Genomic DNA, 14,433 nt, shown 5'->3' with positions numbered 1-14,433 from the left:
ATCCTATGGAATGCTTCTGCTAAATCAGGACTGACCCTTCACCTCAAGAACACATTGTTATTCAACTTAAACTGTTAAGTAGCCTAACTAGGTGCCCTTTGCAACACTGCATGGTAGGTACTATTATTAATGGCATTTTACAGATACTAAGGTCCAGAAAGGTGAGGTAACTTGCCCCAGGTCGCACAGCTAGTAAGTTACAGACACAGGATTCAAACCCTGTCTGGCTGTCTGGCTCCAGAATCTTGCCCTGAATCTCTGCCTTATAGTTCTCTGCAGCCCCGAGAGCAGGGTGAGAGTCCCTTCCACACCTTTCTCACCCCCACCCCGTCTAAGTTCTAGCTTCTCCTGTTTATTAGGCCTGCAGTGGTTGAAAGGGGACAAAAATCTAGCTGGTGTTGCTTCACGTCCTCTCAGGGAGATGGATTCCTTCTGCGTGGCAAGTGTCCAAAGGCTGGTATCCCTGGGCCATGTGAGGAGCTTATCCAGGGCCCTTGTAGTGGTCTCCTGTTTGTGGGGGGAGACCTAGGACCACTTGACCTCTCTCAAATTCTGTCCCCGGAAGTACACTTCACAGCCTCTTTCTGCCAGAGTCCTCTTTCCTGGAAAGCAAAACGATCATCCCTTTTGGGCAGGATACTCAGCAGATGGCCCAGCACCTACTCAGCTCATGGGAAGCTCGCCCATCCTTGCATGGCCAAATGGTTGGGTGTGAGGATGCCCCACCCCCCCACCCTGACATCTCTCTCGAACCACTTTCTCCCAGATCAACAGATACTATAGGCAGATGTGCAAGCCTGCCTGATAAGCAGTCAGAGAATCAGATACTACTCACCACTTCTGGCAGAAACCTTAAATCTCTCCCAGCAGAATCTGTCAGGACAAGGGGAGTACCTCTCTCTTCTTTCCCCAAAAAAGTAGAAAAAGAAAAGGTATGTCGTTTCTCCTTACTCTAGAAATTCATTCTCAAATTCGAATCTTCTGCTTATAGACAAGAATTTTCTGCTTATGCTGAGGGGGCAGGGATAAGGTAGGAGAAAAGCTGGTATGACGTCCCTCAGAAGGCCCTACAGACATGTGTCTTGTGGCTTTCTGGAATACGGGGGCATTTAGCACCTTGTGGTTTTAACTGGAAATATGAAGTAACAGGAAAAGTCCCATTTAAGAGTCTGTGATGTGTATGTCATCAAATTTCATCCTCACAACAGCCTGATACGGTAAGTTTATTAATTAGGGTAATGGTAGTTGCTATAACAAGCAAACCCCCAAATTCAGCTGCTTCACGCAACAGAAGTTTATTTCTCACTCACATGATATTCCAAGACAGGTGGTTTCTGGTTGGAGTTCCTTCGTGTGAGGAACCAGGTGGCTTACAGGTTGTGGCTCCCCCAAACTCCTGGGCCTGGGGGTGTTCTGCAGCTAGCTTGCAGGCAGGGATAGAGAAGCTCACCTGCTCCCTACGCGCCCAGCCTGGAGATGACACTCACTACTCCCACTCCCATTCCATTGGCGGGGACTAGTCACGTGGTCATGCTAGGATGCAAAGGAGGCTGGGAAGTATAGTCTTGTCTGGGCAGGTGTCTTCCAGAGACAACACCACACTAGTCTTTGATAGTTAGTGTGACAAAGAAGCTTTCTTTACCAATGTCTGTTTAATCAGCTCACCAGGCTAACCTGAGCTCCTCGTTCCTTCTGAACACAACACTCCAGCCCCAGGCATAATGAATGCTCACAGCTGGTGGGCCACTCTGGCACTCTTGCCCCCTTCTGCGCTCCCCCCCCAAAGAATGATGTTATGGATCACAAGTTTGTATACTCCCCACCCCCAAATTCATATGTTGAAATCCTAATCCTCAATGATGGTATCAGGAGGTAAGGTCAAGAGGGTGGAGCCATTCTGAATGGGATTAGTGCCCTTACAGGAAGAGGTATGAGAGGGTTTGCTTTCTCTCTCTGTTCTCTGCCATAGGAAGCGAAAATGAGAAGACCACTGTCTGTAAACCACAAAGAGGGATTTCACCAAGAACCCGACACGCTGGCACCCTGATCTCCGACTTCCAGCCTCCATCACTGTGAGAAATAAGCCACCTAGTCTAGGGTATTCTGTTACAGCAGCCTGAGCTAAGACAAATGGCACGTTTGCCAAGAATCTGTTGGGTTCGTTCCCAAACCAGTTTGCACTGGCCACACTTGTTATTGTAACGATATTCCACAGGCGGATGAAATATGAGTGCAAAAAGGGAGAGATTTGTTTTTATGAAAATTCAGTAGAGACGAGTTGCTAAAAAATACTGTCAATTTAGGCACGGAAGAAACAATGACAAGAGAGCCAGGAAAAAGTTGCCACAAGAATCTAGAGAGATTCTGCACTCAAGCTGCTGCACAACGTCTTCAAATGCTTGTTCCGCATGAAATAAACCCAAATCGGAAATCAGAAGATAGATTGTGTAGCTTATGTAAGGAGGGCAATGTGAAAAGCCAATTAACAGCTCCACACTGAAAGAATGGCAAATGTTCAAGGTGTATATCATTTAAAATAATCCCATGCTTTCATGAACTAACCCTGGTCCCAGCTGAGCTGGATATGTGGGCTTCTCTAGGATTATTAGCCTCATTTGACAGGTGAACAAACTGAGGCCCAGGATAACAACACCTAAATGGTGGAGCCGAGATTCAAAAGCAGTCAGTGTGGTTGCAAAGTCTGTGCTGACTCCCTATATCAGCGATGTCCAATGGAAGTTTCCGTGATGATGGAGACGTTCTGACCTGCTCTGTCCAATGTCGTAGCCACTGGCACTTGCGGCTAATGAGCACGTGAAATGTGTCTGGTGTGACTGAAGAACTAAATTTTAAAGCTGAATTGAATTTTAGTTAATTTAAAGATCAATGGCCACCTAGGGCTAGTGGCTACCACAGGAGACAGAGCAGCTCTGTGCTACGCTAACTTTAACACATGCCTTGCTGAGCATCTTTTATGTCTTTGCCTTGACCCTTTCCAGACATGATGCCTTCTGAAATCAAACTGCCCCCTTTGATTCAGATGTCCCTTGATTCCAATCCATTATGCTGATTGGGGAATGGCAGGGGTGGGCGTTAGCAGGAGGAGAAGGGACAGGCCTGTCAGCAACACCTGAACCCCAACTGCCATGTGGCCATGACCGCCATCTTGTGCTGGCATTCCGCTATGCTCCTCAGGGCGGGGGAAGTGTCACCTTTTGGAGCAAGAGCTTGCCAGCAGGACAGGACAGCTCCCTCCCCGCCTTGACAGTGGCTTCCTCCCCTGGGAGGTGGGATGAAAAGTGCCCCGTGTGATGATGACATGAAGAGACACCTGCTGAGAGCCTAGCTCCCCGCCTGGATCCTAGCAACTCCTCAGTAAAATGTCCTTCCAATTCACTCCAACCTGCAGAGTAACCCTCTGGCTCAGACCAAAGGAAGAACGGAAACAAAAGGGGGTGGGGATGTAGAGAGAGAAAAGGTTCTTTTAAAAAACAATTTTATTGTGAAAATTCTCCATTGGACACGAAAGGACACAGAATGGTTTAATAAATCCCCATACTCCTATCATTCGTTTTTAAAATTATTAATCAGGGTAAAGGTTTTAATTTCTCCATTAACCTAAAGATACCCATCCTCAGGAAAGTGAAGAAATCCCAAAAGCTCCAACTGAATGGCCACAAACTCACGTTGGGAATCCTTTGAGCAGCTCTGGCGGGTCCCAACATTCAGAGACAGGGTCACGCTCAGACAGTTGCCACTTGTCCCCCCAGTAGTATCTGCATCAGCTTGGGAACAATGGTGCCCCCCACACTGGGTATGGCTATGGGTTTCCCTGGTGGTAGGTTCTATCTCTCTGGTTCCCTCAAACCATACAGTTTGTCTTCCAGTGCCTGGAAGATTCTGCAAGAACCCCAGATCCTGCCTATAACGTTCTTTAAATTAGCAAGAGGCAGCTTTTGATTTCTTGCCGCCTGGATCCCTAAGTGATACTCAGGCTGCAGAAAGGTTACTGCTGCCATCTCAAAGGAGCTGCTACCTGAGGCCAAAACAATCCATTCTTTTAGGACAGAGACAAGAGAGAGATCTTATCAAGGAAAACACCTGGGCCCTCTGGGCTTCTGGAAAATTACTGAACTATATTCTAACTATAAAAATCAATCCTTTAAGATCCCAGGAGGCCTGGGGAATAAGCAGTGTGGAAAAGGAAAAGAAAAAATTAATTGGGTATAAGGGGTTCTAACATTTGCTGGGCAGCTACTCTGTGCTGAGTGCTCCTTCACGCTTTCATTTAATCCTCACAGAAATACTGGGAGGCTGATATCTTTACACCCATGCCACAGGTGAGGAAACTGAGGCTCGAAGGTGAAGTCACTTGTCCAAGAGGGAACTGAGGTCTGGCTCACTCAGAAACTCCTGTTCTTTCTTCTGCCCTGCCCTGCGCCACCCTACGTGGCAGCCACTTCTGCTCTCTGAGTCTGTGTTTCCTCTCTGACACGGGAACAGCAAGGCCTGCCTGGCTCACGACGCTTTCAGAAGGCTCTAGACTTATAAGGGATGCAGAGTGCTTTGGATGGCGCCCAGGGTCCAGCCCCTGGGGACTGGGATCACCTTCCTCATTGTCCTCAAAGCCGGCAACCCTGGGGCCCTGGAAGAAGATCCAAGGCCTCGCTGAGGGGCCACGCGTGTGACTCTGGCATGAAGGGACAGACGAAGATCACTGGGTCCCCTCAGGTTCCCGAAGGAGGAAGGAGCGGGGGAGGCAGTGGGACGGGCAGCTGAAGGGGGTGCCTTGGAGCGCTGCCGGTCTTGATGACTGCTCAGCTGACCGTTTTGCAAGCTGAGAAATACACATCCGCAAACTCTAACCTCTTCTGGCTTAAAATAGAGCTGCTGAACCCAAAAGGCCAAGCACAGGGCAGAGTCACCTGCCTGGCAGGGCCAGACAGCTCCCCCATGGCCCCAATAAAACCCACCCCCAGCGGGCACACCCGACAAGACGCGGCTCAGCTGTGTGTCACAGGGGCCTCACAGTGCTGGAGGCAGCCAGCCAGGGTTCCTCAGCTCCAGCTTAGAGACGAGGAAGGTGGGGGCCAGAGGCGCGATGGGAGAAGGATAAAGCCGGGGGTGGGCAAGAGGTCTGAGAAAGTGGTGTGGTGTATTGGAAGGATCATGACTTTGGGGACCACACGGCCCTGAGCTCAAGTCCTGGCTCGGCCGCCGCTTGGCCGGGAGGACCTGGCAGGCGGGGCGTCTTCCCCTCGGTGCCTCGGTTTCCCGCACTGGGAAGTGAGGGCTGCGTTAGTAAGGTCTGTGATATGCCTAGCACAGACACGCGCTTCCAGAAAAAGAATTCTTGACATCTGCAGGCAGTCAGTTGTACACAGGGAGGAAACGTGGCTACTGCGGCCGGGCTCCTGGAAAGTGACACACAAGATCTTTTATGATCCTCGGCACGGTCCCACGAGGTGGCCATGATCACCTGCGTTTCTCGGGTGGGAAAACCAAGGCCAGCGAAGTATTCTAGCCACATTCCCCCACCCAGAAAGTGGAGGAGCTGTGTCAGTGACCAGGACTCATTAACTGTCCTCGGAAAGCTCTTTTCAGACCCCTCTCGGGCAGTAAATCCACGGTGCTCCAACCCCCGCCGCCGAGACTGTGACCCGGCCTCCGGCTCCCCTGAAGGCTGGGCAGGAATCAGAAAAGCAAACTAGCTGATGTCACTACTGCAAATGAGGCTTCTGGGCCACGGAGCTGCAGTCTGGCTTCCCAGGGGAGCAGGGGTGCAAGGCCCCCGATTCGGCCCCAGAACCGAGTCAGAGCACACGCTATAATGTCCCTGCGGGCCCCGGGCGTTCGCTCGCGCGTGATATTTGAAACAGTGGTTAACACTTCTAGAGGAGTCCTCTCGGGGCCAGATGCCGCTCTTAGTGCTTCCTGCCTCTGGGCTCCTCCCTCCTCACAATCACTGAAGTCATTCCCCCCTGCTGCTCAAAGAAATGATCCCCAATGCAGCGGCTTGAACAACACCAATGCGCCATGTCCCGCTTCCGTAGGATGGAGGCCTACACAGGGCGCACTGGCCTAAAACCGACGGATTGGCAGGACTGCATTCCCTTCTGGAGGCTCTAGGGAGGCATTTCCTTCCCTTTTCCAGATTCTAGAAGTCACCGGCTCTCCCTGGCTTGTGGCCCCTTTCTCCATCTCCAAAGCCAGCAACATCAGGTCAATTCCTTCTCGTATCTCCTTGGTTGTCCCTCTTCTGCCTGCCATGTCCACGTATAAGGACCCTTGTGATGACACCGGGCCCACCCAGATAGTCCAGGATAACCTCCCGTCTCCAGGTCAGCGAACCTTCTTTCCACCTGCAACCCTCCCTCCTCTCTGCTGTGCATCCTAACCTACTTACAGGTTCTAGGGAAAGAATGTGGGCATCTTTGGCGGGGGGGCACAGCACCTTATGAGATAGGAAATTCTCTACCCTGTTTTACTCGGGGGGGGGGTGGGCACTGAGTCATCCCACGTTTGCACACTGAGAAGCAGCAGACTGGGATATGAACCCAGGCAGTTGTGGTGCAGAGTCCATGCCCTTAACTTCTACAGGCTGTAGCTGCTCATCCGTCCACAGTCACTGGGCTTGTGCTGTGCCAGATCCGGGTGCCGGGGACAGAGAGGTGACCCAGACAGGATCCCTGTCCTCAGGAGGAACACAGATATGGAATGGGAGGATCACAGTGCCGTGGGACGAAGGCAAGAGAGCAGGAACTCAGAGAGAGGCCTTTGGCAGCACAGAGGGAGGCCATCTGCGGAGGGGCCGGGGAAGGCCACGTCCAGTAACCTGGGAGCTGAAGGATGAACGGGGTGTCAGCCAGCCATGCCTACAGTGTAAGGAGACTGGTGATAAAATGCATGATACTGGCAACATGCTTCACCCGGTGTCTGGCCCCTGGCAGGCATTCGATAAATGTGGGCTGTGGAGTATGATGGGAAGGGGACTGTTCTAAGCAAAGCAAGAGTTTGTGCAAGGAGCTGATAGTTCAGTGTGGCTGAAACAAACAAACAAAAATCACAAAAGGGCAGCGGGGCGAGAGGTTGGAGTAGAGATGGGGGGACTAGGGATGCGTGCCAAGGCTGCCGCAGAGACCGGGCCACGCAGATGCTCTGGACACCCACCTGCAGGTGAGGCTGCCTGGTGCTTGCCCAGAATCTCCCCAAAGACCCACCCCGGACTCTGGTGCTGGGTGGCCGGACTGGATTCCTTGGGGAGTGAGGTCAACGGAAGGCTCCCCAAGCACCCAGCTGTTCAGGCCAAAGACCCAGGGGTCATCTGGAGTCTCCCTTTGCCCTCCAGATCCAGCCCACCAGCAGGTGTTCCTGCTCTGCACACCAGGGTTACGCCAGCTGGGGTAACAGACTGAGCCCATAGCTCAGGGGTTCAACACAACAGAAGTTCAGAATCGGTGCGCCTGGCGTGGGGGCGGCCTTGCGGTGTCATCTGGGCACCCAGGCTCCTTCCACCCTGTGACTGTGCCTTCTCCTAAAGACTTCACCTCCGCATTCAGCCTGTGGGTGGGGGACGAGAGGTGGAGCGCGGCATGGGGAGGGGTTTACCGGCCAGGCCTGGGAGTTGTCGCCATTGGCGACGGTTCCAAGTGCAGAGGAGGCTGGGAAATGTGGCTAGCTGTGTGTGCCCAGCTCCAGCTCCCCACCCTATCTCGGACCCCCGGCTTCTCCGCACCTCCAGTGCTGTGCCCCTGGTCCGCGCCACCCCCCACCGCGCACGTGGACTACAGTTTCCTAAGTGGCCTCACTCTTAGCCAGCACCCCTTTTCCACGGGACAGCCAGGATGCTCTTTTTGAAAAAATGTCAATCAGGTCACTGGTGTGTGTTTGTTTTCCTGCTTACCGCCTTTCCCGGCTAAGGGCCTGTAAGACCCTGTGTGAAGTCCCTTCTCTTTCTTCTGCTCCCTGCTCCTCCACTCCCCAGCACCCTGATTCCCCCGCTTCCAGCCACGCCGGTTCTCTGACTAAAGGATTTGCACTTGCTGCCTGGACGCTCCCTCCCCAGTCACGCCTCAGCGAGGCCTTTCCCACCACCTCAGCCGGCGGTGCCCACCTCCCCCCAGGAACTGTTTCCCTTCTCACACTTGTCTTCAATGATCTTTGTGTGTCTGTCGGTTAGCCAACCGTCCTTTCTAGGATGTCAGCTCTATGTACCCCAGGACGCTTGTCTGTCCCAGGAGGTGCTCGGTACAGTTTTGTTGGATGACTGGCCCAAGGTCACAGGACCCTGGTGGTGGAGACCGGACATCTGCAGACCCGGGCTTTGGGCGCTCTGCTCCAGCTGTCACTGTTTAGAGACACCTGCGGCCCGGAGCGCCGGCGGGTAAACAAAGGCAGGTGTTGCGATGGGGCGGGGCGGCAGGAGGAGCCCTCTCGGACCTCCACGCCCCCCCCGAGGCCCCGCCTCCGTCCTCCCCCAACACCCCCCCACCACCTCAGCCCCGCGTCCTGCCGCCCGCAGCCCTCTCCAGCCGCGCGGGGCGGAGGGTGGAGCGCGGGGCGGCCGTCGGGGCGCATGGACCGGCCCGGGGCGCGGGGCCCGCGGCGCCGCCATGAGGAAGCAGAGCGTGCGCACAGCCGCGCTCATCCTGTGCATCTTGTCCTACCTGCTGGTAGGCGCCGCCGTCTTCGACGCGCTCGAGTCCGAGGCGGAGCGCGGCCGCCGGCGGCTGCTGGCCCAGAAGCGCGGCGAGTTCCGGAGGAAGTACGGCTTCTCGGCCGAGGACTACCGCGAGCTGGAGCGCCTGGCGCTGCAGGCCGAGCCGCACCGCGCCGGCCGCCAGTGGAAGTTCGCCGGCTCCTTCTACTTCGCCATCACCGTCATCACCACCATCGGTGAGCGGCCCCGCGACGCGCCCCCCGCCCCCCGGGCTCGAACCGCTCCCCTGCCCCTGCCCGGCTGGGTGGCTTCGGACCAGTCATTTCAGCCGCCCTCTGCCCAACGGGCCGGCGTCCCACGCGGGCGGGGCTGGGAGGAGTCGGGAGCTCAAGTTCGCCCAGAGGTGGCACGCGGGAGTGCTCAGGAAACCTCCGGGGGCTGGGAGACAGATGGAGCGGGGCGAAGCGCGAGTGGCTGGAGACGGAGGCTTCCTTGCCCGGCAGCATCACCCTAGCTGTGTGACCTCAAACAAGTTGCTGAACCTCTCTGAGCCTCAATTTTCCTCTCTGTGAAGTAGGGCTGCTAATAGGCCTTATCTCAGGGCTGGGCTGAGATAATTATTGTCAAGGAGATAATGTATGCAGAAAGTTTTAGCGCAGGGTCTGACACATACAAAGCACTAAGAAAGAGAGACTGATTTTTGTATTATAATTACTCTGTTACTCCATGAGAACGGGATCTAGTCTGTCTTAGTCACTGCAGTGTACCCAGCCTAGCGCATAGTAGACACTCAATAAATATTTGTTGAAGGAATGACTGATTACCACAAGCTTTGGACCTCACCCTCGGGGATCCAGAGCAGTTTCTCTGCAGCATTTGGACCGGCAGCCGTTGCCATGGCTACCGTCTGGCTGGTACCTGCTGAGCAGAAGCCTGAAGAAGCAGGAAAGGAGAGAAGCAGGCTCTGCAGGGCTCCAGGCTGGGTGTCAGCTGCTTCCCAGGTCCCAGCTGTGGATGTCTAGGCATCTCCCCCGCCCCCCCGGCTTGGATCACCACTCTGGAAGTCTGAGCATTGGAGAGTTTTTTTCATAACGCCCTTGCAAGTGGATGTGAGCTGTGGGTTAAAAGCCTGAGTGAGTTCTGCAATTACCTAGCCCAGAGTTCCATTCTCATCTCTGTTGCCTCCTGTCTTCTCTGGCAATTGGATGTACCTCTCTCTAAGCCCTAGTTTTCTCGACTGCAAACGCAGTTCTTGCTACCTCACTGGGTGGTTGCCAGGTTTAAATGAGGTCAAGTGTGTAAAATGCTTGGCACGCTGCCTGAGGCTAAATGGGCACTATTAATTAGTAATAATAACAATTCATTGTTTGCCAGCTGTGGGCCCAGCTCCCATTCAGCCCTTTATGCCCCCTCCTGTCAACATGGGCACCCCTGCTTCCCTACCTGGGCTCAGCCCAAGACACTCCCTGTTGCCGTGCCCAGTGGGTGGGACCCCATCCACCTCTTCTGCCCACCCGCATGCTATCTGGAGACGGCTGAAGCTCAGTTTGGTCTTCTCTGCCGGTGGTTCCTCGCTGGCATCTGGGAGCCTGGGGAAAGGGACCTACTAAGTGGAAATAGCCGGAGTTTTGCCTTTTCTGGCCACCTGGGGGCGCCAGCTTGAGCTGTGTGATCCGGGCTGCCTAAGCCAGCCTTGCAGAGAGCTTGGAGCCAGAACCCAGGAGTTGGAGCTCTGCATGGATGGGAGAGGCACTGAGAAGCCGGAGGAGAGTGGTTAATGGCTCAGGCCCTGTGACCTTTGGGCAGCTTCCTCTCTCTGAGCCTCAGTTTCCTTCTCTGCAAAATGGGGGTAATAGTATCATCTCATACAGTTATTGGGAGGGTAAAATAATCTATGCAGAGTACCTAGCATGCTTAGTTATTATCATTGTTCGCTTCACTCTGTCAAAGCCCGATATACCCCCGAACAGCTGGACACAGCACTGCTGGGCCCCTTACTGCCAAAGAAGCTCCTCTGTCTCACGCTCAGCACCCCCTTCAGTTTGATTTGATTACTGATGATGAACATTATTAAACATCCATTGAGCCCTTAGTCTGTGTCAGGCTCTGTGCAGGGCGCTGGTGACTAGGGACACAGAGAAGTGATTGGCATGGTCTGTGGCCGCAAGGAGCTCCCCCAATAGCAGATGGAGGCAAAGTGATGGGGCCATCCGACAGAAATGTGGACGTGGAGCCACAGGGCTTTAAAAACATGTATTGTGTTGATATTCTGAATGAATTATATGTGCGCACAGCACACGGACCTCACGGTACAAAAGAGTATAGAATGAAAAGGAAGTCTCCCTCTCACCCTGTCTCTCAACCCATAAATTCCTTTCCCTGGATTAAATACAGTTACCAGTTCTTCGTGCATCCTTCCAGATACATTCTCTGCCTTTGTGTTCCTTTAAAACACACCCATTATAGAGAACTTAGGTTGTACAGTGTTTGGTGTCTTGCTTTTTTTCACCTCATATTTTTTGGTGATTTAAAAAATACATTCCCTAAAAAGCTGTGTCACCTTGGGGCACCTGGGTGGCTCAGTCAGTTAAGTGTCGGACTCTCGATCTCAGCTCAGGTCTTGATCTCAGGGTCGTGAGTTTGAGCGCTGTGTTGGGCTACTTGGGAAAAAAAAAAATCCGTGTCATTCTTTTTCATGGCTGTAGAGTGGGGTTTCTTGACCTTGGCCCTACTGACATGCTGGACTGGATAACTCCGTTGAGGGGCTGTCCGTTTAGCAGCAGCCGTGGCCTCCACCCGGTGGATGCTGGTAGCGCACAGCCACCGCCTCCCGGTTGTGACAACCAGAAGTGTCTCTAGATATTGGCAGATGTCCCCCTCAGGGACAAAATTACCCCTGGTTGGAGCCACTGCTGTGTAGGGTTCTGTCGTTTGGTTGGCACCACGATTTATTTCACCAGACCCCTCTCGGTGGACACTTAGGTTGTCCAGTTTTCTCCGTGAGCAGCAATGCTTCAGTGACGCCCCACGTGCATACCTCACTTTGCACGCGTGTGTACTTTGGAGGACTAACTTGCTCACCGTGGAACTGCACGGCTCAAGGGTTTGTGTGTTTACATTTTGGCAGATGGTGCCCATTTGCTAGAGGAGGTATGTTCTTTTGGGGGAAGGTCCACCTGACTTTTCCTGGGTTAGGCACCCCTTTAAGAATACCAAGAAAGTTTTCGCTCCTCTCTCCAGGAATGTTCATTCCCCGGCGATGGCACAGTGGTCCAGGATTCAAGGACGCCCACTCACGTGTAGGTCCCCTACAACAGGGAAGAATTGCTACACCAGGCTGAAGAAGTGCCTAGTGGGGGCTGGCTTGGAGCAGGATGTGGGAAGGAGACGTGGACCAGTGGGATGGGGGGAGAGGGTGATCCAGGGGAGGAAAAACCTTGAGAAGAGGCATGGGGAGGTGGGACCTGCGGGTTGGGGAAGCAACATGGGGCGAGGCTGGACAGGGGGGAGCAGAGTCAGATCACCAAGGAGCTCAGACGCTACGTGAGAACTGGTACTGGGGCACCATGGAAGATTTTGCTTTATTTTTAAATCAAGGCATAATTTACACACAGTGAAATGCACCATTTTCCAGTGCAGCAGCCTTCTGCGAGTTTTGACAAATGAAGGCCTGTCAGGCGACTGCAGCCGCCACCAAGATAGAGTAGGCTTCCGTCACCCCCAAATTTGTCTTGCCACTTTCTGTTTACCTACCCCCTCTTCCAGCCACAATGGCTGGCAACCACAGATCTGCTCTCTGTCCCCACAGTTTTGCCAGAATGCTTGCAGAATGTCATTTCAATGGAACCATACAGTATGTAGTCTTTTGAGCTTGGCTTCTTTCACTCGGCATAAGGCAGCTGAGATCCACCCTTTGTGGCGGCAGGTAACCCTAGTTCATGCCTTTCTGTTCTGCACAGAACTGCATTGTACGGATGTACCGCAGGTTGTTTATCCTTCCCTGGCTGAGGGACTGTGGGCTGTCTACCATTTGGGGCGATTAGGGATACCCACGCCATGTTTCAAAGGCGGGGGATGACCTAGTTAGAAGCAGCATTTCAAGATGCTGCGCCGGCCCCGGGGCTGGGGAGGGAGCCCGGGCAGGGCGGCCGCAGCCGGCGCTCACCACCCCCCTCCCCTCCGCTCTCCCTCCAGGGTACGGCCACGCCGCGCCGGGCACGGACTCGGGCAAGGTCTTCTGCATGTTCTATGCGCTCCTGGGCATCCCCCTGACGCTGGTCACCTTCCAGAGCCTGGGCGAGCGCCTGAACGCGCTGGTGCGGCGCCTCCTGCTGGCGGCCAAGCGCTGCCTGGGGCTGCGGCGGCCGCGCGTGTCCACCGAGAACATGGTGGTGGCCGGGCTGCTGGTGTGCGCCGCCACCCTGGCCCTCGGGGCCGCCGCCTTCGCGCACTTCGAGGGCTGGACCTTCTTCCACGCCTACTACTACTGCTTCATCACGCTCACCACCATCGGCTTCGGCGACTTCGTGGCGCTGCAGAGCGACGAGGCACTGCAGAGGAACCCGCCCTACGTGGCCTTCAGCTTCCTCTACATCCTCCTGGGGCTCACGGTCATCGGCGCCTTCCTCAACCTCGTGGTCCTGCGCTTCCTGGCGGCCAGCACCGACGCGCCCCCGCGCGCCGCCCGCCGCCCCAGCCCGCTCCGCCCGGGGGCGCCCGAGAGCCGCGGCCGCTCCCCGCCCCGCCGGCCGGCGAGCGCCGGGGGCTCCACCTCCGTCTCCTCCCGCGTGCACCAGCTGCAGATGGGGGCCCGCGACAACCTGGGCTTCTCACCCCCCTCGAGCCCTGGGGCTGTGGGCGGCGGCAGCAGGGCGGGCAGGCCCCCGGCCCGGCGCAAGTCCATCTGACAGCCCACCTCGGGCCGGGGCCCGGGGTCACCTGTCAGTGCACCTTCTCCAGAGCCTGGAGAGGGGTGAGCGGCCGTGGCCTCACGGCCGTCTTCACCCACAAGCAGTCTGTCCTTCCCCTCTGTGGCCAGCCCCTCGCTCCTCTCCCAAAATACATTAAAGCCGCACCATAAGCACAAGCGCGACTCCCAAGTCGCCCTGTAGGTGCAAATCCCTTGTGGTCCAAATTGTTTCAGGAAGGCATGGCCTCCCAGGAGAGGCTCTCCCAGGCCCGCGTCACCAGCTGGCCCCCTGGAGTGGAAACAGGTGGTCGTCTTTCTGCTGCGAGAAGAGGCAGGCTTTCCGTGTTGCAGGGGAGATGGGCGGCTCTCAACACTGGGACCCTAGCAGTGAGGCCAGCCCCGCACAGCAGGAGAAGCACGGTCCCATGGACGGACGGCAGGGAAACACCTGTGCCGTGGGGCGGGGTGGGCAAATCTGCACTATTTAAATGATCGTTCATTCTCTTGCTCAATTTGGGGTAGAGTGAAATTGGCCCATGTGTGAATGAAGCACACCCTCCCCCCACCGATCTGCAGCTCTTTGTCCTTGGCCATGCCACGGCAGGATGAGGGGGGCCTTGCTGACAGCCACCGCATCACTGGGGCACCTGGATGCAGGAGCACGCTGTGGGAAGAGCCCTCGTCTGGGAACTGCCCATCATGTGACCTTGGGGAATGTCATCCCTACCTGGGCTTCAGTTTCCACCTCTGTAATATGACTGGGTTCATCTGGAATCCTGCCCCCCACGCCCCCCACCCCCGTGCGTCTCTAGAAGGGTTACATGCCCTGCCCCCTAAGGTGCCCGTGGTGGGGCATACTGGCATC

At 55.2% G+C, this 14,433-nt stretch overlaps 2 protein-coding genes across 2 annotated transcripts in view; one reads left to right on the top strand and one right to left on the bottom strand.

The window, feature by feature from the left end:
- Nucleotides 1–5,686: 5,686 nt before the first annotated feature.
- The window catches only part of LOC112827069 (antileukoproteinase-like), a 381,146-nt gene continuing 372,399 nt past the window's right edge, over nt 5,687–14,433 (bottom strand). Inside the window, exon 4 of the mRNA XM_073880369.1 lies at nt 5,687–5,699. The gene's annotated coding sequence lies outside the window, so the exon portion shown is untranslated. The remainder of the gene's footprint in view (nt 5,700–14,433) is intronic.
- KCNK15 (potassium two pore domain channel subfamily K member 15) lies at nt 8,522–14,325 on the top strand. The gene is made up of 2 exons (XM_025875493.2): nt 8,522–8,895; nt 12,854–14,325. Exons 1-2 carry the CDS (start codon nt 8,613–8,615, stop codon nt 13,564–13,566), a joined length of 996 nt encoding a protein of 331 aa, XP_025731278.1. The 5' UTR covers nt 8,522–8,612; the 3' UTR covers nt 13,567–14,325.

The sequence above is a fragment of the Callorhinus ursinus genome, unplaced genomic scaffold (genome assembly GCF_003265705.2).
Source record: "Callorhinus ursinus isolate GAN/ISIS: 27379988/994484 unplaced genomic scaffold, GSC_fseal_2.0 scaffold38, whole genome shotgun sequence".
NCBI classification, from domain to species: Eukaryota; Metazoa; Chordata; class Mammalia; order Carnivora; family Otariidae; genus Callorhinus; species Callorhinus ursinus.
The sequence above is the reverse complement of the archived record's forward strand: the minus strand, read 5'-3'. Positions and strand labels throughout refer to the sequence as shown.

What these genes read in the sequence shown, in the direction of transcription:
- KCNK15 (XM_025875493.2), top strand. Translation starts at nt 8,613, where the DNA reads ATGAGGAAGCAGAGCGTGCGCACAGCCGCGCTCATCCTGTGCATCTTG. An exon ending in CACCGTCATCACCACCATCG is followed by an intron (nt 8,896 to 12,853) that starts GTGAGCGGCCCC and finishes CTCTCCCTCCAG; the next exon opens with GGTACGGCCACGCCGCGCCG.